The 23,842-nt window shown below is 44.4% G+C and overlaps 1 protein-coding gene across 1 annotated transcript in view; it reads right to left on the bottom strand.

Moving 5' to 3' along the window:
* The window catches only part of LOC106560309 (transforming growth factor beta receptor type 3), a 166,908-nt gene that overhangs the window by 44,541 nt on the left and 98,525 nt on the right, over positions 1 to 23,842 (bottom strand). Inside the window, exons 5-7 of the mRNA XM_045687704.2 lie at positions 9,233 to 9,416; positions 1,869 to 2,031; positions 921 to 1,068 (exon numbers count right to left, since the gene is read on the bottom strand). Of these exons, the coding sequence (XP_045543660.1) occupies positions 921 to 1,068; positions 1,869 to 2,031; positions 9,233 to 9,416 (495 nt within the window). The remainder of the gene's footprint in view (positions 1 to 920; positions 1,069 to 1,868; positions 2,032 to 9,232; positions 9,417 to 23,842) is intronic.

The raw sequence follows: 23,842 nt of genomic DNA on the forward strand, positions 1-23,842 counted from the left end.
AAACGACCACAGTGTGTGGGTGTCAATGTTAACAAGAATGAAACAATATTTAAATTCTACAGACAGTCATGGATGTATTTATTACACAGGATTTTAACCTGGTCTCAAGAGTATTTCGTATGATTCTGTATGTAAATCCGAGACACTCCATTTAGCATGATATGTTACGTTTCGTATGGCATATATTCATTTGTGGATGTCCATCACCCATTTCGTATGATATGTTACAAATTACAATTCATATTATATCAGTCAGCAGCGCTCATAACTCACATTATCATGGATGACAAACAGGTCAGGCTGTGTGAGGCTGTGAGCACAAATACTGTCTGTGATGAGCCTATGAAAATGTCTTGCCCCCCTCCTCTCTTCCCCCTTTCTCCTCCTCCTTCCCCCTCCTTATTTGATGCGATGACAACCCTTAGTGCTGTCGGGGTGATATTTCACGGTTCATCCATCCCCCTCCCTCCTTCCATCCCTCCATCCCCTGCAGGCAGGTTGAAACCAGGTGCCACTTCAACACTCCTCAGATTGTGACAAATGTATTGGTCAACAACAAAAAGTGGTGACATGGCTGTCTGTCTGCTGTGCCCGTCTAGTCATGTGTTGTGACATGGTTCTTCTGCCTGTATCCCCTCACACAATCGGTGCCATTGTGATGTGTTACTGAGACAGTGAAAAAAATATTGGCAGTGAAAAATCTTAAAGTTGAACTACTCAATTTGAAAAACAACTCAACAACAGTGCCGCCACTTGGTTTGCTATAAAGCTGAGGGATGGAGTCTTGGGTCTCTGGAGATGGCCTTTAAATAAAATGCTACTACTGAAAATCATTTTTTTTTAAATTTAGGTCAAAACAGCTCTTCCCAAAAGGAGAGGCTGTGTTTGTTACGTTCAGAGTGACGTTCTGAGTCACGTACCACTACATCCAGTTTCCCGCTGACGCTGTGAGCCTTGATGACCCAGTTGACAGACTTCTGACACTTCAGCAGCAGCACGATGTCACGATGCAACAGAACATCTGCCCCCAACGGCCTCAGATCAACAATCACATCCACCTGGAACGCACTGCTCAAGGAGAGAGAGAGAGAGAGAGAGAAGGGAATAGAGAGCCAGCCAGGAGAGAGCCATAAGAATTATGGAAGGCCCAAAACACTCTGTATTTACATGCCTTCTCTCAGTCTGGCCAACTGATTAAGAAACTGGAAGTATTCCCAGAAAGAAGAGGACGTGTGTAACAGACCAGACCACATAGCAGCAGTATGGTGAAATACATGTATTTCTGGGCTCTTCATGCATATACAAAGTAATCACACCACTGGAAGAGTGAGGCGATTATCTGGCAGACTGGAGATAGGTTGCATCCCAAATGGTGAATAGGGTGCCATTTTGGGACAACCCCATAGACTCTGAGCCTGAGATATAGTTCTTTACAGAACGTCATAAGGTCAATATTACCCCCCTCTTCCTTCGTATCCAACACAAACTACCAGAGACCAGAGAGAGCGACCATTCTGGCCTCTTGTAATGGGGAAATAACACTGAGATCATGAAGGTTCATGTTAAGAGTTACTGTGATCGACATAATGTGTATCATATTGACATAAAGGGCCAGTTTCCCAGTGACAGATTAAGCCTGCTCCTCGACTTAAAGCAAGCTCAATAGAGAATCTCCATTGAAAGTGTTCTTTAGTCCAGAACTAGGCTTAATCTGAGTCCAGAAAACCAGCCCAAACTAGATAAACGTGCACCCTATTTGGGTCAGACTATGTTTTGGTTCTGGTCGTGGGCTACAGTACTGACCAGCTGGAGTTATGTTTATGTTACGGTTGTGTTATGGTTGTGTTGTGGTGGATTACAGTACCGACCTACTAGAGTTGGGTGCTTGCAGCTCGATGATGTGGACCTCTTGGTCCTGGTCTGGTCCAGACAGGACACAGCCTTTAGAGGCCTGGGACTCTATGTAGCCAGCAAGGTAGTTCAGAGAGAGGAACTTGTTGTCGATCTTGCAAGTATCGGAGAACACTGGGTCTGGAAGAGGAAAGGAGAAGGTGGGTGGATGTGATTATGAGATGAGATCATGACTCAATGTATAATTCGAACGCTGGATGTGATGTGATTATACATGATTAATCATCAAGAGGAAGAAGCTCTGACGAAGGCAGAGAGGACGATACGTAAGCTTAATATACTGAAGTGATACTAGGAATCACTGTGTGCAAGTTTTTCTTTACTTTCAAGATGATTCCTCATGAGCAAATGGGTGAGGTATTTAGTTTGAGTATTTACACTACAGTGTGTTCAGCCAACGTTTTGAGATATCTAAACACTTTGAGATTGCTGGTAAAAGACAGGGACAGACAGACAGACAGACAGACAGACAGACAGACAGACAGACAGGTTTTGTATTGAACACTATTATTCAAGTTCTGACAAAATTAAGGCCAATATGTTTTGAAAATATATTTTGAACAATATCAGTCATAAACACGTCGAACCTAGATGTCAGGTTTCCCACCATTTTAACTTATCATTTATTTACTCAAATATTATTATACTCCATCCAACTGCCCAGGCATGCAATCCTCTTCTCCATCTTTTCAGAGGAATCACAAGACAGATGCTTCCTTATTTGGCAAACAAGGTCTTGGACAGTAATGAGGTTTAGAGAATATAAAGTAAAGGGTTGACACCTTCCTCCCCGAACGTCCTCATGGCACTTTGAAGAGCGGAGGAAGAGAGAGTGTGTGTGTGTTAATGGCCTGAGACAACAAAGTGGAAATCTGTCCCACCTCATGAAAAGGTACCAGAGAGGAAAAGACATTGGGAGACGGACTGGAAAGTAGAGCTCTCTCTCTGTGGTAAACATGGCATGTTGGACGTTTGCCAAACCACAGGATCTAATGACAGAGAGAGGGGCTGAATGGATGACTGCTTCAAGGCTAAGCAATCACACACTCTCTGTTCTCTCTGCTCTCCTCCAAGTGACTGAGAACATGGAGAGCACAGAACATGGAGAGCATAAAAGAAAGGCCTGAGGTGTATGTTTCATAATTAACTACTCATGGTGTGATTCTGATAACGTACAGAAATGCAAGTCCTTTTGTTCACCTGACCTAGAATACTGACCTCACAATCAAATGCAGACCGTATTACCTCCCAAGAGATTTATCTTCAGTTATAGTACCAGCCGTGTATATTCCCCCTCAAGCCGATACCACGACAGCCCTCAAGGAACTACACTGGACTTTGTGCAAACTGAAAACCACAAATCCTGAAGGCGCATTTATTGTAGCTGGGGGCTTTACAAAAGCGAATCTGAAGAAAAAGCTTCTGAAGTTCTATTAACACATTGCCTGTACAACTCGTGCATCAAAAACTATTGACCATTGTTTCTCTCCCTTCTGGGATGGCTACAAAGCCCTCCCCCGCCCTCCGTTCGGCAAATCAGATCACGACTCCATTCTGCTCCTCCCTTCCTATAGGCAGATGCTCAAACAGGAAGTACCCATGCTAAGGTCTATTCAACGCTGGTCTGACCAATCAGAATCCATGCTTCAACATTGTTTTGATCATGTGTACTGGGATATGTTTCGGGTTGCTTCTGAGAATAACATTGACGTATACACTGACACAGTGACTGAGTCAATCAGGAAGTGTATAGGGGATGTTGTTCCCACTGACTGTGGGAACCTTCCCAAACCAAAAAGCATGGATAGATGGCAGTATTCACGCAAAACTGAAACCATGAACCACCGCATTTAACCATGGCAAGGTGACCAGGAATATGGTTGAATACAAACAGTGCAGTTATGCCCTCCGTAAGGCAATCAAACAAGCAAAACGTCAGTACAGAGACAAAGTGGAGTCGCAATTCAACACCAGATCTATGTGGCAGGGACTCCAGACAATCACAGACTACAAAGGGAAAACCAGCCACGTTGCGGACACCGACATCTTGCTCCTGGACAAGCTAAACACCTTCTTCACCCGTTTTGATGATAACACAGTGCGACCGACACAGGCCACTCTGGAGGACTGTGGGCTCTCATTCTCTGAGTAAGACATTTAAGTGTGTTAACCCTTGCAAGGGTGCCGGCCCAGATTGCATCCCTAGACGTGTCCTGGCTGGAGTGTTTACGGACATATTAAATCTCTCTCTATCCCAGTCAGCTATCCCCACTTGCTTCAAGATGTCCACCATTGTTCCTGTATCCAAGAAAGCAAAGGCAACTCAACTAAATGACTAATCGCCCCGTAGCACTCACTTCTGTCATCATGAAGTGCCTTGAGAGGCTAGTTAAGGATCATATCACCTCCACCTTACCTGACACCCTAGACCCATTCCATTTGCATACCGAACCTACAGATGATGCAATCGTCATCACACTGCGCACTGCTCTATCCCATCTGGACAAGAGGAATACCTATGTAAGAATGCTGTTCATTGACTACAGCTCAGCCTTCAACACCATAGTACCCTCCAAGCTCATCATTAAGCTAGGGACCCTGGGTCTGAACCCCGTCCTGTGCAACTGGGTCCTGGACTTCCTGAGGGGCCGGTCCCTGGTGGTGAAGGTAGGAAACCTCACCTCCACTACACTGATCCTCAACACAGGGGCCCCACAGCCCCCTACTGTACTCCCTGTTCACCCTGCCTCCAACTCAATCATCAAGTTTGCAGATGACACAACAGTAGTAGGCCTGATTACCAACAATGACGAGACAGCCTACAGGGAGGACGTGAGGGACCTTGCGGAGTGGTTCCAGGAAAATAACCTCTCCCTCAACTTCAACAAAACAAAAAGCTGATTGTGGACTCCAGGAGACAGCAGGGGGAGCACGCCCCCATCCACATCGAAATGGTCCACCCACACAGATAGTGTGGTGAAGAAGGCACAACAGCGCCTCTTCAACCTCAGGAGGCTGAAGGAATTTTGCTTGGCCCCTAAGACTCTCACAACTTTTGACAGATGGCCATTGAGAGCATCCTATCAGGCTGTATCACTGCCTGGTATCCCGCTCTCAAGAGGGTGGTGCGGTCTGCCCAACGCATCACCGGGGGCAAAGTACCTGCCCTCCAGGACACCTACAGCACCCGATGTCACAGGAAGGCCGAAAAGATGATCAAGGACATCAACCACCTGAGCCAAGGCCTGTTCCCCCCGCTATCATCCAGTAGGCGAGGTCATAACAGGTGCATCAAAGCTCAGACCGAGAGACTAAAAAACAGCTTCTATCTCAAGGCCATCAGACAGTTAAATAGCCATCACTCGCCAGCCTCCACCCAGTACTCTGCCCTGAACTTAGTCACTGTCACAAGCCAGCTACCACCTGGTTACTCAACCCTGCACCTTAGAGGCTGCTGCCCTATGTACATAGACATGGAATCACTGGTCAGTTTAATAATGTAACACTGGTAACTTGAATAATATTTAAATACTGTTTTACTCGTTTGATATGTATATACTGTATTCTACTCAATGCCATCCCTCAACTATTGTTGTATATATACTAATCTATTCTAGGTATTCCACAGATATACTAAATATTCTATCTGCATACTGTCCATAATGTCTATACATCCTATCACGTGTACACATACATACAGTACCAGTCAAAGGTTTGGACACACCTACCAATACATGGGTTTTTCTTTATTTTTACTCTTTTCTACAGTGCCTTGCAAAAGTATTCATCCCCCTTGGCGTTTTTCCTATTTTGTTGCATTGAAACCTGTAATTTAAATTGATCTTTATTTGGATTTCATGTAATAGACATACAAAAAATTGTCCAAATTGGTGAAGTGAAATGAAAAAAAATTACTAAAAATGTGAGAAAAAAAAACATGGAAAAGTGGTGCATATGTATTCACCCGCTTTGCTATGAAGCCCCTCAATAAGATCTGGTCCAACCAATTACCTTCAGAAGTTACATAATTAGTTAAATAAAGTCCACCTGTGTGCAATCTAAGTGTCACATGATCTGTCACATGATCTCAGTACATATACACCTGTTCTGAAAGGCCCCAGAGTCTGCAACACCACTAAGTAAGGGCCACCACCAAGCAAGCGGCACCATGAAGACTAAGGAGCTCTCCAAACAGGTCAGGGACAAAGTTGTAGAGAAGTACAGATCAGGGTTGGGTTATAAAAAAATACTTTTGAACTTTGAACATCCAACGGAGCACCATTAGATCAATTGTAAAAAGATTGAAAGACTATGGCACCACAACCAACCTGCCAAGAGAAGGCCACCCACCAATACTCATGGACAAGGCAAGGAGGGCATTAATCAGAGAGGCAACAAAGAGACCAAAGATAACCCTGAAGGAGCTGCAAAGCTCCACAGCGGAGATTGGAGTATCTGTCCATAGGACCACTTGAAGCCGTACACTCCACAGAGTTGGGCTTTACGGAAGAGGAGCCAGAAAAAAGCCATTGCTTAAAGAAAAAAATAAGCAAACACGTTTGGTGTTCACCAAAAGGCATGTGGGAGACTCCCCAAACATATGGAAGAAGGTACTCTGGTCAGATGAGACTAAAATTGAGCTTTTGGCCATCAAGGAAAACGCTATCTCTGGCGCAAACCCAACACCTCTCATTATGTTTTTTCATCGGCAGGGTTTGGGGAAACTGGTCAGAACTGAAGAAATTATGGATGGCGCTAAATACAGGGAAATTCTTGAGGGAAACCTGTTTCAGTCTTCCAGAGATTTGAGACTGGGACGGAGGTTCACCTTCCAGCAGGACAATGACCCTAAGCATACTGCTAAAGTAACACTCGAGTGGTTTAAGGGGAAACATTTACACGTCTAGGAATGGCCTAGTCAAAGCCCAGACCTCAATCCAATTGAGAATCTGGTATGACTTAAAGATTGCTGTCCACCAGCGGAACCCATCCAACTTGAAGGAGCTGGAGCAGTTTTGCCTTGAAGAATGGGCAAAAATCTCAGTGGCTAGATGTGCCAAGCTTATAGAGACATACCCCGAGACACTTGCAGCTGTAATTGCTGAAAAAGGTGGCTCTACAAATTATTGACTTTGGGGGGGTGAATAGTTATGCACGCTCAAGTTTTCAGTTTTTTTGTTTTATTTCTTTTTCTTTTCACAAGAAAAAATATTTTGCATCTTCAAAGTGGTAGGCATGTTGTGTAAATGAAGTGATACAAACCCCCCAAACATCACTTTTAATTCCAGGTTGTAAGGCAACAAAATAGGAAAGAATGCCAAGGGGGGTGAATACTTTTGTAGAATAATAGTGAAGAGATCAGAACTCTGAAATAACACATATGGAATCATGTAGTGACCAAAAAGTGTTAAACAAATCTAAATATATTTTATACTTGAGATTCTTCAAAGAGCCACCCTTGATGACAGCTTTGCACACTCTTGGCATTCTCTCAGCCAGCTTCACGAGGTAGTCACCTGGAATACATTTCAATTAACAGGTGTGCCTTGTTAAAAGTTAATTTGTGGAATTTTGACCAAGAAAGAGAGTGATGGAGTGCTGCATCAGATGACCTGGCCTCCACAATCACATGACCTCAACCCAATTGAGATGGTTTGGGATGAGCTGGACCGCAGAGTGAAGGAAAAGCAGCCAACAAGTGCTCAGCATATGTGGGAACTTCTTCAAGACTGTTGGAAAAGCATTCCAGGTGAAGCTGGTTGAGAGAATGCCAATAGTGTGCAAAGATGTCATCAAGGCAAAGGTTGGCTACTTTGAAGAATCTAAAATATAAAGTATTTTTCAATTTGTTTTACACTTTTTTGGTTACTACATGATTCCATATGTGTTATTTCATAGTTTTGATGTCTTCACTATTATTCTACGATGTAGAAAATAGTCAAAAAAACAAACAAAAAAAAAACCCTGGAATGAGTAGGTGTGTCCAAACTTTTGACTGGTACTGTAAATATATATAACAATACACAAATCTAAAATTTAAATAATGGAATTAAAAAATATATAAATATTAAGATGAGCAATGTCGGAGTCCTAATATTTCTATATTTGTTAATTCCATTATTTTACTTTCAGATGTGTGTATTGTTGTGAATTGTTAGATATTACTGCACTGTTGGAGCTAGATATGTGTACGCGACCAATAGAATTTGATTTGATTTTGACATAATGCTGTAATGTGTAATGGAGCCATTACTCCCCTCCACTCCTGGCAGTAACTGTGATGTTGTCTTGCAGTGAAAGATAGTCGTTAAAAGGTCTCCTATCTATCTGGATGTTAATGTAGGATGAAGTTGAACGTGCTGTCGGTTCGGTTTACCAGTGGGGAGTGAAACAGTGAAGGAAGGAGTGAAGCATGGCTTCAATGGATCAATCACACAACATCCCTGGAGGAGCCCTGGACTTCCAACAGCCAGCCTCCCTACTACAGTAACTCTACTGACTGGTGGAGAGGAGATGAGGCCCCCACTGTCTGCTTTTGCTCAAGACACCTCTTCACAGTTTTCCACTTACAGCTCATAGTTATCAAGGAACATCTCACATTCCCTAAACCCATTAATGCCTTCGACAGTTTAGTTTACTACAAACTTTGCTGCTCAGAAGAGATCTTCCTATAGACACAAGTTGAGGAGCAAGGCCCCTATCATCTTACTTAACAGCAGCTTGAGGAGTTAAGTAGGAGATAATATGATAAATAGATCCCTCTCGTGTATTTGACTAAACCTGCTTGAATACTTGAATAGCAAGAAACAGTCCCATGTTTGATCTCTCAGTCTACAGATTTTGTTCTTGTGTCATGAACTTCGGTACAACTCTGCCACTTCCCTCTTTTTCTCATAGTGCACAGGACTAGTCTATCAGGCCTCAAATCTGGCAGCAGGCCTACACACAAGCTAGCAATCAGAGCAGCGATCCCTCACAAACATACTACGCATTTCCATCAGTCACTTCTACCTCACTCCACTGACTCTGGGCTCATGGTCAAATAAGAAAAGTGACAAGCAAGGAAAGCAAGGGGCCAGATTACAAAAGAAAGAAAGTCTATGTGCAACTGGTCAAGTCTATGTGACAATATACAGTTAGCAAAATTAGGTGTAAAAGTCTCCCCAGGCATTCTAAATGAGAATGTGGCACACCTTCTCCCACTTTGATGTATGGTTTCACCTGAAACCAATGGTTATCCTACAGAAAGGACAGCCAAAGAACCCTTTATGGTTCTAGGTACCACCTTTTTCCATACTGTCCCTCTAACAGTGAAACACACCTTCTCCCACTTTGATGTAGATGTCCAGGGTAATCTTGAGTTCGGAGAAGGAGGTAACGGCTCTGTACTTCTTGGTGGCCCAGTTGAGGAGGTGCTCGTTGCCATGGGGAAGTACCTCCTTCTGAACATGACAGTGGAGGGAGAAGTTCCCTGGAGGGAAGTGGACATCAGATCCCCCAGATACCTGGAGGAAGGAGAGATACAACAATGTTATAGACAGTCAGTAAGAGAGACACCATGGCTTTACAGACAGACATACAGTACACTTTTCATCAACAGACATAGCCCTGAGACATGGCTGTAGTGTGTTAGGAGTCATAATGTAGGAGTCTACAGCTATGTATCAGCGCTACACAAGACACAGGGAATTGGACCACTGAGGTTTCAGATAGCTGGAGGGTTGAGAGACACAATGAGGTTACAGACAGACAGTGTACATCAGAAGACAGCCCCGAGACATGGCTGTAGGCTGCTATGGTATTACAGTAGGTGTAATAAGACTCGTAGTCAGTTATAGGAGTCTACAGCCTTGTCTCAGGGCTAAAGGAACCACAGAGGGACATCACTTTGCCGGTGAGAGAAAAGAGCTGAAGGTAAGGATTCCACAGAATGACTGTGATACAGTAGGTTTCTGTATGACAGTATGGCCTGGTTTTCCAGCCACAGATAAAACCTAGTCCTGGACTAAAAAGCAAGCTCAATGGAGAATCTCCATTGGAAATTATTTTTAGTCTAGAACAAGGCTTAATTAGTGTCGAAAAAACCCGACCCTAGCTGGAACATTTGAAAATTATGGGAGGCAACCCAGCTGTCTAGAGAGACTAAGCCTTAATCAGTGTGTGGGAAACCGGCGCTAAGAGACTACCTAAAGCATTATGGACCTAGGGTGAAGAAACACAGAGATACCATAGGAACAGTAATATGCGGTGGGGATTTACAGTATCGGAATATCTAGTCCAGAGAGCAATAAGCATTGATTTAATATCATAGGGATGATTTTTGATAGTCTAATCTACATCAAATAACTTTTGATTTCTTTTAGCAGTCTCCATTTCAGCTACAGAAGGAAATACATGTATAGAGTTACTGAGGACATAATATGGTAAGCTACAAAAAGGTAGCTGTGATTTACTGTTCAGAAGCCGTATTTTCTGTTGGGCTCATGGAGTTAGTTTTCAAGACTTTCACTCACAACGACTTCTTTGTTGATAAAGATATGCACATAAAACTAAATTCTGTATTGATATGTTCATCCACTTTATGGGAAAATAACAAACTCGAGACAATAAAAGTAAAGGCCTGCCTAGAGGCAAACAGAAAGAAAGAGATGAGCAGACCTTTCCAAAGTTAAAACCTTCATCTAAACTTCGCGCAAACACATCTTTCACACTCCATCCCCATTCATTATTTTAAGACTTCTCACAATGTCCTCTCCTTATTTTCACACAAGGTCCCCTTGCACAATAAGGTGTATGGTTTCTACTGTTTATATAACCTGTTATTGTGCGTAAGCCGTGTGCAGGGATTTTTCAAAATGGCAGCAAACAGCTGGAGTAGTATGGAGCTGTCTGTCATGAATGTAGCTAGCAGTTACACACACGCACGTGATCGCATATGCACAAACACTTATCTGTCTTCATCATAGGTAATACATATGCAAGATGCGCGTGTCTGTATATGCATGCTCACACACGCACACACACACACACACACACACAATAACTCAGAGGTACAAAAGAAAGAGACAACTTTTATCAATGCAGTATGTTTGTTTGGCGTTGCCATTGGGGATCATCTCAAAGTAGATCATTTTGTCATATTAGAGCCGGCTGAGAGTGGGGTGATACAATGAGACGCAGCCTAAGCCTAGGTAGGTAAAAAAGTGTTCACAAAACCCAGCTGTAATATGCAGAGTGAAAAAAAGAAGAAGAAAATGTGAGCGGAGCCCTGAGCCCACAATGAAATGCTGGTTTGTCTTCTGGCAGGAAGGGAAGGAGGGATTGAGGAAGGGATGGAGGGAAAGAGAGAAACTTGGCTGAGCTTGGCATGTGTGAGTGTGTGTGTGCATGTGCATAGAACAGGGAGCAGAGAAAGAGAGAGAGAACGAGAGAGAAGTAGAGAGAAAGCGAGACCACCCCTTTGGTTCTTAATGGACCTCGACCCATATGCTTCATTTCAGAGGGATAAACATTCACATGCGCTGAAAAACCTACTACTGACTGTAGTACAACTGTGAGCAGGGCTGAGCATCCCAGGCCAGTCGGCAGCCCCACACACAGTCTGGTCTAGATAGCCTACCTCATTATATTTCCATACTTGTTATTCTTAATACCAAGGCCTCCAATGTAAAGTGGGGGGCAGCTGACAGTGTGCTGCCTGGCAGGCCAAATGAAAACATTAACTCATAACACTAAACTGATAGAGCGTAGTGCTGAATGGACCATTTCCCTAAAGCGTAGGTGGACATTTAGGATCATTCACACTTTGTTGCCTTCCCCATATTTTGGTTAATAGGAATTTTCCAACGAGGGGGAAGAGGAAAGCAAAAACGCAATAATCTACTGCAACGTTGGTTCATTTTTCAGATTATGGTGTCCGTTTGTTTGTGTGAAAATTAGTCACATTATCTCTGTTGGGTATTTGGAGCTCCAGACAGAGAGGTTCTCCATTCCCCCCAAACACACACACACACACACACACACACACGCACGCACGCACGCACGCACGTACACAAACACACACACTAGCCAACACTATGTGCAACATCTGCCTGACCCGTGGCCTCTCCTCTCTATGTTCCTGGCATTGTCACCACAGATAATAAATTCCAAGACCAGGGAGACGGACACTGTCGAAGAATTCACCGCTACTTAGATATTTATTTTTAGCGATAACGTTTACTAAGACTATGGCAGGAAGGAAAGGAAAACTTAAGTGGAGAAAGATGGAGCACCGTGCCATTGCCTGACTGCCTCACCTAAGCTATCAAATATGAAATAGAGCAATGGAGGAGCGCTGAGAAAAGAGAGGAAAGGAGGAAGAGGAGGGGGAAGATGAAGAGGAGGAGGAAGGGGTTTACTTTGGAAAACCTTCCCAAGCTCAGCAGAGTTTATCAATTTAATTGTGGCAATATGACTGTAATTAGTCTGAAAGAATTAGAGGGGGAAGCCTGAAAACCCAAATTAGCTCCAGGCCTTTCCAGGGTGATTTGAAACCTCAGTAATATGTAATGGGAATATGAAAGAAGAGACTCAGAGAGACCCACTTTGGGACTCGACCAGTTAGCTGAGGGAGAGAGACAGAGAAAGAAAGAGAGAGAGAGGGGAGGGCTTTTGAGATTTAAAAAAAATGAAATATATGAGTAATGTTTTTATCAAAGACTTGAAAGTTTGAAGAAAGTAATTGCCACTAGCATCCACTTTTACAAGAACACATAAACTGTGAAGCCAGCCCTTGCATGAGAACTGCTTTAAAATGTAAAAGCAATGCTATTCTTAATTTTTCCACTCCTAGAGTATCAACAATACTTCAACGTAGTGCTATATGCATAGACATCAATGACTGACACAATGGGACGATTAACTCAATGATCCGTACAATACACAGAACATACATTTTTGTCTATTATATTGTCCCTACTGTCATAGGCATGTACGCTACTCGTTGCCTTGTGATTGTTATCACCCCGTTCTCCCTGAAAAGAGAAGAGGAGGATATGACTAAACGTGCAGAGAGAGAAAGGGCTTTATTCCTAAACTTTATCCCTGAACACATAAATCATTGTTGTTTATATGTCCTCTGCTCACAAACAGACCCAGACAGACAGACAGACAGACAGACAGACAGACAGACTGACTGACTGACTGACTGACTGACTGACTGACTGACTGACTGACTGACTGACTGACTGACTGACTGACTGACTGACTGACTGACTGACTGACTGACTGACTAGCTTAGTCCTGGGCTCGCTGTATCATATGACTTAACACCTAACGCACCCAAGCATGGCCTGTCTGTCTGTCTGGCCTCTTTCTGTCGGTCTGGAATCAGCTCAGGTCTGCACTCAGAGGTGAGCGCCGTGGAACTTTGCAAAGCCAAAAGTTTACCTCATTCTACCTAACTGAGCATGGAGCTAATCTCCAATGAGGAGTTCTTGGGCAGTTCAAAGCCAAATATAAGGGTACTTGAGTATAACCAGGGATGGAACTCTAGTCTGGAACATTTTCTACAAGCCCAATATGAAACATACTGGCCTCTGGCAAGCGGGCTAGCCTAATTTCCATGGGTATAACACAATTACAAGGGTCATATCTGTTGAAAAAGCATTTGGCATCCTCAACTGTTCAGCAGAACATGCAATGTGACACAATTAAATATTACCCATACTTTCAAAGAGATTTGTCGACAATCCACAGAAGTCTACCTAACAGCTATAGAGAGCTAAGCCTCCTTACTGTAACATTGGTCCCTTGCTTCTCTCCGCAAAGTTTAAAACCCAACAATAACATGTGCATGCTGCCCAGTACCCTGCATGGTCTGTGGCGTTTTAAAAGCATATTTGCCTGTGGTTGGTTTCCTGGCCTCTCTGCCTATGTGTGTGAGTCTACATATTACTTCCATATGTGCCAGTCGTGGTGAGGGGAGAGGAGAGACGCCATGCCAAATGTTTTATATTCATTATCAGAGTGCTGCAATCCTACTACCTAAGAAATACTAAGCAACACCCACAGTAAAGCACAACCTGAGAAAACGCCATGTCTGTTTGGAGAGACAGAGAGAGGATGTGAGATAATAGGAGCGTGCTCTAATGCAGATGATATAAATGTGATAAATGCTTTTGTGGGTGATTTGATCTGCTCTCTCAAGACTGGCTCCAGGATAGCTAATCAAGCTCCTGGGGGGGGGGCGGGTGTGTGCGTGTGTGTGTGTGTGTGTGTGTGTGTGTGTGTGTGTGTGTGTGTGTGTGTGTGTGTGTGTGTACTGGCAGGGAGAGCTGTTGTGTAGATAACAACACCATCTGTCTCTACATCAAAGCCAATATTGGGCTGGCCATGGTTCCAATTAAGAGAGCGAGCGAGAGAGAGAGAGAGGGAGATGAAAGAAAGAGATACAGAGAAAGAAAGACAGAGACAGAGACATACAAAGAGAGAGAGCGAGAACAAGACAGAGAGAACAAGACAGGGAGAAGAAGATAGATAGACAGAGAGAAAGAAACGAAAGTGAGTGAAATTTGCACATCATAACCATAAAATGACATTTGAAATGTGTCTATTCCTTTGAAACTTGTGAGTACAATGTTTACTGTTAATATTTGATTGATTATTTCACTTTTGTTTATTATTTATTTCACTTGCATTTGGCAAAGTAAACATATTACCCACGCCAATAAAGCCATTTGAATTGAATTGAATGAGAGAAAGAGAGAGAGAGAGAGAGAGGGGGAAAGAGAGAGGGATTTAAAGAGAGACAAAAAGGAAAAAGATAGAGATTTAAATCAAATCAAATTTTATTGGTCACATTCGCCGAATACAACACCTTACAGTGAAATGCTTACTTACAAGCCCTTAACCAATAATGCAGTTAAAAAAAAAAAAAAGTGTTAAGAAAGTGTTTACTAAATAAACTATAGTAAACAATAAATAAATAAAAAGGAAAAAAGGAAAAAAAATTAAGAAAATAGAAAAATAACAAATAATTAAAGAGCAACAATAAAATAACAGTAACAAGGCTGTATACAGGGGGAACCGGTACAGAGTCTATGTGCGGGGCACAGGTTAGTCGAGGTAATATATACATGTAGGTAGAGGTAAAGTGACTATGCATTGATAATAAACAGAGAGTAGCAGCAACGTAAAATTGGGGGGGGGGGGGGGGGGGTCAATGCAAATAGTCTGGGTAGCCATTTGGTTAGCTGTTCAGGTCTCTTATGGCTTGGGGGTCGAAGTTAAGAAGCCTTTTGGACCTAGAATAGAAGCTCCGGTACTGCTCCTGTACCGCATGACACTAGGGTGGCGAAGTTATGGCAATTTTTAGGGCCTTCCTCTGACACTGCCTGGTATAGAGGTCCTACCCTCTGTAGTGCCTTGAGGTCGGAGGCCGAGCAGTTGCCATACCAGGCGATGATGCAACCAGTCAGGATGCTCTCGATGGTGCAGCTGTATAATTTTTGGAGGGTCTGAGGACCCATGCCAAATCTTTTCAGTCTCCTGAGGGGGAAAAGGCGTTGTCGTGCCCTCTTCACAACAGCCCCATTGATGAGAATGGGGGAGTGCTCGGCCTTCTCATCAATGCTCGGCCTTCCTTGCTCACATTGAGGGAGAGGTTATTGTCAGGTCTCTGACCTCCTCTCTATAGGCTGTCTCATCTTTGTCCGTAATCAGGCCTACCACTGTTGTGTCGTCGGTAAACTTAATGATGGTGTTGGAGTCATGCTTGGCCATGCAGTCATGGGTGAACAGAGAGTACAGGTGGGGACTGAGCACGCACCCCTTAGGGGCCCCCGCGTTGAGGATCAGCGTGGCAGATGTGTTGTTACCTACCCTTACCACCTGGGGGGCGGCCCGTCAGTAAGTCCAGGATCCAGGTGCAGAGGGAGGTGTGTAGTCCCAGGGTCCTTAGCTTAGTGATGAGCTTTGTGGGCACTATGGTGTTGAACGCTGAACTGTAGTCAATGAATAGCATTCTCACATATGTGTTCCTTTTGTCCAGGTGGGAAAGGGCAATGTTGAGTGCAATAGAGGTTGCGTCATCTATGGATCTGTTGGTGTGGTATGCAAATTGGGGTGGGTCTAGGGTGTCTGGGAGGATGCTGTTGATGTGAGCCATGACCACCTTTTCAAAGCTCTTTATGACTACAGACGTAAGGGCTATGGGTCGGTAGTCATTTAGGCAGGTTACCTTAGTGTTCTTGGGCACAGGGACTATGGTGGTCTGCTTGAAACATGTTGGTATTACAGACTCGGTCAGGGACAGGTTGAAAATGTCAGTGAAGACACTTGCCAGTTGGTCAGTGCATGCTCGGAGTACACGTCCTGGTAATCCGTCTGGCCCTGGGCCTTATGAATGTTGACCTCTACGGAGAGGGTGATCACACAGTTGTCCGGAACTGCTGGTGCTCTCATTCAGTGTTGCATGCCTCGAAGCATGCATAGAAGTAATTTAGCTCGTCTGGTAGGCTTGTGTCACTGGGCAGCTCACAGCTGTGCTTCCCTTTGTAGTCTGTAATAGTTTGCAAGCCCTGCCACATCCGGCGAGCATTGGAGCTGGTGTAGTAGGATTCAGTCTTAGTCCTGTATTGACGCTTTGCCTGTTTGATGGTTCGTAAGAAGGCATAGCGGGATTTCTAATAAGCTTCCGGGTCAGAGTCCCGCCCCTTGAAATTGGCAGCTCTAGCCTTTAGCTCAGTGTGGATGTTGCCTGTAATCCATGGCACTTATTGATGAAGCCATTGACTGATGTGGTGTACTCCTCAATGCCATCGGAATAATCCCGGAACATATTCCAGTGTGTGCTAGAAAAACAGTCCTGTAGCTTAGTACCTGCGTCATCTGACCACTTCCGTATTGAGCAAATCACTGGTACTTCGTGCTTTAGTTGTTTCTTGTCAATAGGAATCAGGAGGATAGAGTTATGCTCAGATTTGCCAAATGGAGGGCAAGGGAGAGCTTTGTATGCATCTCTGTGTGTGGAGTAAAGGTGGTCTATAGTTTTTTCCCCTCTTGTTGCACATGTAACATGCTGGTGGAAATTGGGTAAAATGGATTTAAGTTTGCCTGCATTAAAGTCCCAGGCCACTAGGAGTGCCGCCTCTGCATGAGCATTGTCTTGTTTGCTTATGGCCTTATAAAGCTTGTTGAGTGTGGTCTTAGTGCCAGCATCGGTTTGTGGTGGTAAATAGACAGCTACGAAAAGTATAGATGAAAAATAGTAAATAGTGTGGTCTACAGCTTATCATGAGATACTCTACCTCAGGCGAGCAAAACCTCAAGACTTCATTAATATTAGATTTCGTGCACCAGCTGTTATTGACAAATAGACACAAACTGCCACCCCTTGTCTTACCGAGGCAGCTGTTCTATCTTGCCGATGCACAGAGAACCCAGCCAGCTGCATGTTATCCATGTCGTTGTTCAGCCACGACTCAGTGAAACATAAGATATTAGAGTTTTAATGTCCCATTGGTAGGATAGGCTTAAATCAGAGCTCATCCAGTTTATTATCCAATGATTGCACGTTGGCTAATAGGACTGATGATAGAGGCGGGTTACCCACTCGCCGTCTGATTCTTACAAGGCACCCTGACCTATGACCCCTATATCTCACTGTGGCTCAGTTGGTAGAGCATGGTGTTCGCAATGCCAGCATGGTGTGTGCAATGCCAGGGTTGTGGGTTTGATTCCCACGGGGGGCCAGTACAATTTTTTTTTTTTATCCATGAAATGTATGTATTCACTACTTACTGTAAGTCGCTCTGGATAAGAGCGTCTGATAAATGACTAAAATGTAAAAATGATATCTCTGTCTCTTATTCATGTGAATGACGGGGATTTGGGCCTTGTCCGGTGACTGATGTAAATCCTTCGCATCCGATTCATTAAAGAAAAAATCTTCGTTCAGTACGAGGTGAGTAATCGCTGTTCTGATATCCAGAAGCTTTTTATGGTTATAAGAGAATAAGTTACACATAACGTGGAAAAAACACACACAATAGCACAATTGGTTACGAGCCCGTAAAATGGCAGCCATCTCCTCCAGCGTCATTAATCAATTCACACACCAAGTTCAAATAATGTAATAAAATAAAGAAAAGGGAGGGAAAACGAGGAAGACTTGGAAAACACAGAAAGAGCAACACATTCCAACAGCTAAACTTTACAATGTTGCTCCATCAAAAGGCCAGAGAGAACAGAGATGTGTTTCAGATCAAACTAGTCAAACAAAGAGGCACGATAACACCATATGCAATAGAGACACAGACAAAGTCATACAGCCAACTTCCCTAAAGACATGGAAACATGCCCTCTTTCGGATTGTAATTGTCCCCTGCTGAAATTACATTGGCTTGATTTGCTGTGTCCATCTTTCATTCCATGTTAGAATTGGTATTCTTTCATTACTCAGTACTTCTGATTGATAGGGAGTGTTGCGGAGCATGTTTACCAACAGAATGTCTGGATTTTAAAAGGCTGGAGGTTAGGAGGGTGCAGTGGGCCAACAGCAACAGTGTGTTTACCAGGCAGAGCAGGGCTAAACTGCAACAGTTCCAGAACCCATCCGTGTCTGTCTGTGGACCCTAGAATGAGGGACCAGGAAACGAGGCCTTGGCAGAGCTGATTCAGGGCTGATCAAGTGTTTGTATATGTGTGTGTGTGTGTGTGTGTGGTGTGTGTGTGTGTGTGTGTGTGTGTGTGTGTGTGTGTGTCTAGCAGGGCTGATGCATGGCCCATTAGCCCCAGGAAACAAGCTCTCTAACGGGGAACAGCGTAAAGAAGGTTTGGGTCGAGGTGTTACTATTGTCTCTGTTACTCCATAAATCCAACAGGGGAGATAAGCAGGGGAGATGTGGCTGCATGCAGTGTGATGGGGTTTCTCCTCCTTTTCCTCCTCCTCCTCCACATCCTCCTACAGGGAAAACAGGCAGAGTGAAGCACCGATAGTGTGCGGGACAGGAAGAGTGGGTGTACATCCTTTCTTTCACCCTGTCCCGTCTCGTTGTCCAGTCATTGTGTGTCTGGGTTCCATGGTGGCATGTTAACAAGGCGTCCCGGTGGAGCTAACCTGAACCTGAGGAGAGCAGAGGCTCCAGGGTTCCTGAAACTGAGGCGAGCAGAGGCTCCTGGGAATCTGGTTCTGGCTAAGTGCAGACAGGCTGACAGAGAGGATGTACAAGGCAACTCGATTTGCGCACAGTCAGAGGGCCTGGAGCTGTCACTCAAACACACAACCCAACACTTACCTTACTTTGCCATAGCTAAGGACAGAGTGGCACTCCACAGACAGACGGCTTATCTGGTACAGTCAATTCACTGTTAGAGTGAATGTGTCTGAATAGGACTCACATATGACTCACGTGTATATGTGTAGCTTGCCAGGGCCATAAAGAAAATCTCATGTAAACTATTTAGATGAAAATTACAAAATCTGTTTATGTGAATATATGATACTGCGGGTACATTAAAGTATCCCTGAACAGTAAAACTCTCACCAGGGAGGAGTCCTATCCCCTTCCCTCTTCACAGTGGGAAAGCAGGCACAGGGCCCCATGTCAGATCCCATGTCTAACAAATCAAATCAAATCAAATTTTATCACATACACATGGTTAGCAGATGTTAATGTGAGTGTAGCGAAATGCTTGTGCTTCTAGTTCCGACCGTGCAGTAATATCTAACGAGTAATCTAACAATTTCACAAAGGAATGATTAAGAATATGTACATATAAATATATGAATGAGCGATGGCCGAACGGCATAGGCAAGATGCAGTAGATGGTATAGAGTACAGTATATACATATGAGATGAGTAATGTAGGGTATGTAAACATTATATACAGTGGCATTGTTTAAGTGACTAGTGATACATTTATTACATCCAATTATTAATTATTAAAGTGGCTAGAGATTGAGTCTGTATGTTGGCAGAAGCCACTCAATGTTAGTGATGACTTTTTAACAGTCTGATGGCCTTGAGATAGAAGCTGTTTTTCAGTCTCTCGGTCCCAGCTTTGATGCACCTGTACTGACCTCGCCTTCTGGATGATAGCGGGGTGAACAGGCAGTGGCTCGGGTGGTTGTTGTCCTTGATGATCTTTTTGGCCTTCCTGTGACATCGGGTGGTGTAGGTGTCCTGGAGGGCAGGTAGTTTGCCCTCGGAGATGCGTTGTGCAGACCTCACTACCCTCTGGAGAGCCTTACGGTTGTGGGCGGAGCAGTTGCCGTACCAGGCGGTGATACAGCCCGACAGGATGCTCTCGATTGTGCATCTGTAAAAGTTTGTGAGTGTTTTTGGTGACAAGCCAAATTTCTTCAGCCTCCTGAGGTTGAAGAGGCGCTGTTGCGCCTTCTTCACCATGCTGTCTGTGTGGGTGGACCATTTCAGTTAGTCCGTGATGTGTACGCCGAGGAACTTAAAACTTTACACCTTCTCCACTACTGTCCCGTCGATGTGGATACGGGGGTGCTCCCTCTGCTGTTTCCTGAAGTCCCCGATCATGTCCTTTGTTTTGTTGACATTGAGTGTGAGGTTATCTTCCTGAAACCACACTCCGAGGGCCCTCACCTCCTCCCTGTAGGCCGTCTCGTCGTTGTTGGTAATCAAGCCTACCACTGTAGTGTCGTCTGCAAACTTGATGATTGAGTTGGAGGCGTGCATGGCCACGCAGTCATGGGTGAACAGGGAGTACAGGAGAGGGCTGAGAACACACCCTTGTGGGGCCCCAGTGTTGAGGATCAGCGGGGTGGAGATGTTGTTTCCTACCCTCACCAACTGGGGGCGGCCAGTCAGAAAGTCCAGGACCCAGTTGCACAGGGCGGGGTCGAGACCCAGGGTCTCGAGCTCAATGACAAGTTTGGAGGGTACTATCGTATTAAATGCTGAGCTGTAATCAATGAACAGCATTCTTACATAGGTATTCCTGTTGTCCAGATGGGTTAGGGCAGTGTGCAGTGTGGTTGCGATTGCGTCGTCTGTGGACCTATTGGGGCGGTAAGCAAATTGGAGTGGGTCTAGGGTGTCAGGTAGGGTGGAGGTGATATGATCCTTGACTTGTCTCTCAAAGCACTTCATGATGACTGAAGTGAGTGCTACGGGGCGATAGTCATTTAGCTCAGTTACCTTAGCTTTCTTGGGAACAGGAACAATGGTGGCCCTCTTGAAGCATGTGGGAACAGCAGACTGGGATAGGGATTGATTGAATATGTCCGTAAACACACCAGCCAGCTGGTCTGCGCATGCTCTGAGGACGCGGCTAGGGATGCCGTCTGGGCCGGCAGCCTTGCGAGGATTAACACGTTTAAATGTTTTATTCACATTGGCTGCGGTGAAGGAGAGCCCGCAGGTTTTGGTAGAGGGCCGTGTCAGTGGCACTGTATTGTCCTCAAAGCGAGCAAAGAAGTTGTTTAGTTTGTCTGGGAGTAAGACATTGGTGTCCACGACGGGGCTGGTTTTCTTTTTGTAGTCCGTGATTGACTGTAGACTCTGCCACATACGTCTCGTGTCTGAGCTGTTGAATTGCGACTCTACTTTGTCTCTATACTGACGCTTAGCTTGTTTGATTGCCTTGCAGAGAGAATAGCTACACTGTTTGTATTCGGTCATGTTTCCAGTCGCCCTGCCATGATTAAAAGCAGTGGTTTGCACTTTCAGTTTTGCGCGAATGCTGCCATCAATCCACGGTTTCTGGTTGGGGAAGGATTAAATGGTCACTGTGGGTACCACATCACCGATGCACTTGTTAATAAACTCGCTCACCGGATCAGCGTATACATCAATGCTATTGTCTGATGCTATCCGGGAAAACATATCCAGTCCACGTGATTGAAGCAATCTTGAAGCGTGGAATCAGATTGGTCGGACCAGCGTCGAACAGACCTGAGCATGGCCGTTTCCTGTTTTAGTTTCTGTCTATAGGCTGGGAGCAACAAAATGGAGACGTGGTCAGATTTGCCGAAAGGAGGGCAAGGGAGGCTTTGTATGCATCGCGGAAATTAGAGTAGCAATGATCCAATGATCCATGATGCCAGCCTGGGTCGCGCATTCGATATGCTGATAAAATTTAGGGAGCCTTGTTTTCAGATTAGCCTTGTTAAAATCCCCAGCTACAATAAATGCAGGTTTCCATTTCCTCTATGTAAACTGGAAACCAGTTTACATAGAAGGAGTCCAATGAAATTCTTTCAGGGCAGTCAAGGTGTCTGCTTGGGGGGGATATACACGGCTGTGATTATAATTTAAGAGAATTCTCTTGGTAGATAATGCGGTCGGCATTTGATCGTAAGGAATTCTAGGTCAGGTGAACAAAAGGACTTGAGTTCCTGTATGTTATTATGATCACACCACGACTCGTTAATCATAAGGCATACACCCCCGCCCTTCTTCTTACCAGAGAGATGTTTGTTTCTGTCGGCGTGATGCGTGAAGAAACCGGGTGGCTGTACCGACTCTGATAACATATCCCGAGTGAGCCATGTTTCCGTGAAACAAAGAATGTTACAATCTCTGATCTCTCTCTGGAAGGCAACTCTTGCTCAAATTTTGTCTACCTTATTGTCAAGAGACTGGACATTGGCGAGTAGTATACTCGGGAGCGGTGGGCGGTGTGCCCGTCTACGGAGCCTGACCAGAAGATCGCTCCTTCTGCCCCTTCTGCGGCGCCGTTGTTTTGGGTCGCCTACTGGGATCCGATCCATTGTCCTGGGTGGTGGTCCAAACAGAGGATCCGCTTCGGGAAAGTCGTATTCCTTGTCATAATGTTGGTAAGTTGACGTTGCTCCAATAGTTCCTCCCGGCTGTATGTAATAAGACTTAAGATTTCCTGTGGTAACAGTGTAAGATATACACGTTAGATACACTACAGCATAAAGCCTAGTACTGTACTGTAGGCTGTGGGTTGGGCTTCATGGCTTCATGACTGTTGTCAGCTGTTATATATCTGATGAGGAGACTCTGTTGACCTGCTAATGGCTCCCTCCGAGACCACGTCCCAAATGACACCTTATTCCCATATAGTGTACTACTTTTGATCAGAGCCCACACTACATATAGGGAATATGTTTCCATTTGGGACACAGCCCCTGAGAAGACTGGCTCAAACTGCATTTGGAATTACAGCTCTAAAAACAGAAGCAGCCTGGATGCACATTCATCTGAATAAACTACGTCAATCTGACATGGAAATATTTCCACTTAGTACAGGAAATAACTCAATTAAAAAGGGAGCCTGGTATGTAGGTTGTTATGCTGTGTGATGTATTCACTAGGGGTGTCCGAGTGAAACCGGAGTCTGTGGTTAAGACAGATGGGTCTGTTGTAGAATTGGGTTCAAATACTATTTCAAATATTTATAATTATTTTAGCATTTGCTTTCGCCTGCCTGGAGCGACAGATGGGAAGGGTTTTCACTTTTGCACCTATTCTATTGGTTCCATTGTGCCTGGCAAACTCAATCAAGCCCAGCTGATGAATTTGAAATAATTTCAAATAGTGTGTGAACCCAGGTCTGGTCTGTGATATGGCTATATAATGGTTTCTCTGCTCAAAGTGGATGGATGTTAGCACGTCGGCTACGTAGCTTCACATGACCACAGTAATCCCACTCAACACAGAGGTGATGACGGAGATCTCGCTCTTCTCATTGCCGAAGGAGACCAAGGTCTTTTCACTGCCGAAGGTCAGATTTCAGGCAAGCCTCTCTCTGAGAGACTGAATTTGGCTATATCTGTTATAAATGTAAAATGTTTTAGCCGTAAAGGATTTAGGTCGTGGCTTTATTGCTGAAGCTCAGCTCTCTCAGTGATCAAAATAAAAATGGCTTAATATATTTTTGAAAGACCCTGTGCGTGTGTGGTGTGGGTCAATGAGTGTGTGTTTGTGTGTGTGTTCGTGCATGAATG

Source organism: Salmo salar, chromosome 10, assembly GCF_965601325.2.
Source record: "Salmo salar chromosome 10, fSalSal1, whole genome shotgun sequence".
Classification (NCBI taxonomy): domain Eukaryota; kingdom Metazoa; phylum Chordata; class Actinopteri; order Salmoniformes; family Salmonidae; genus Salmo; species Salmo salar.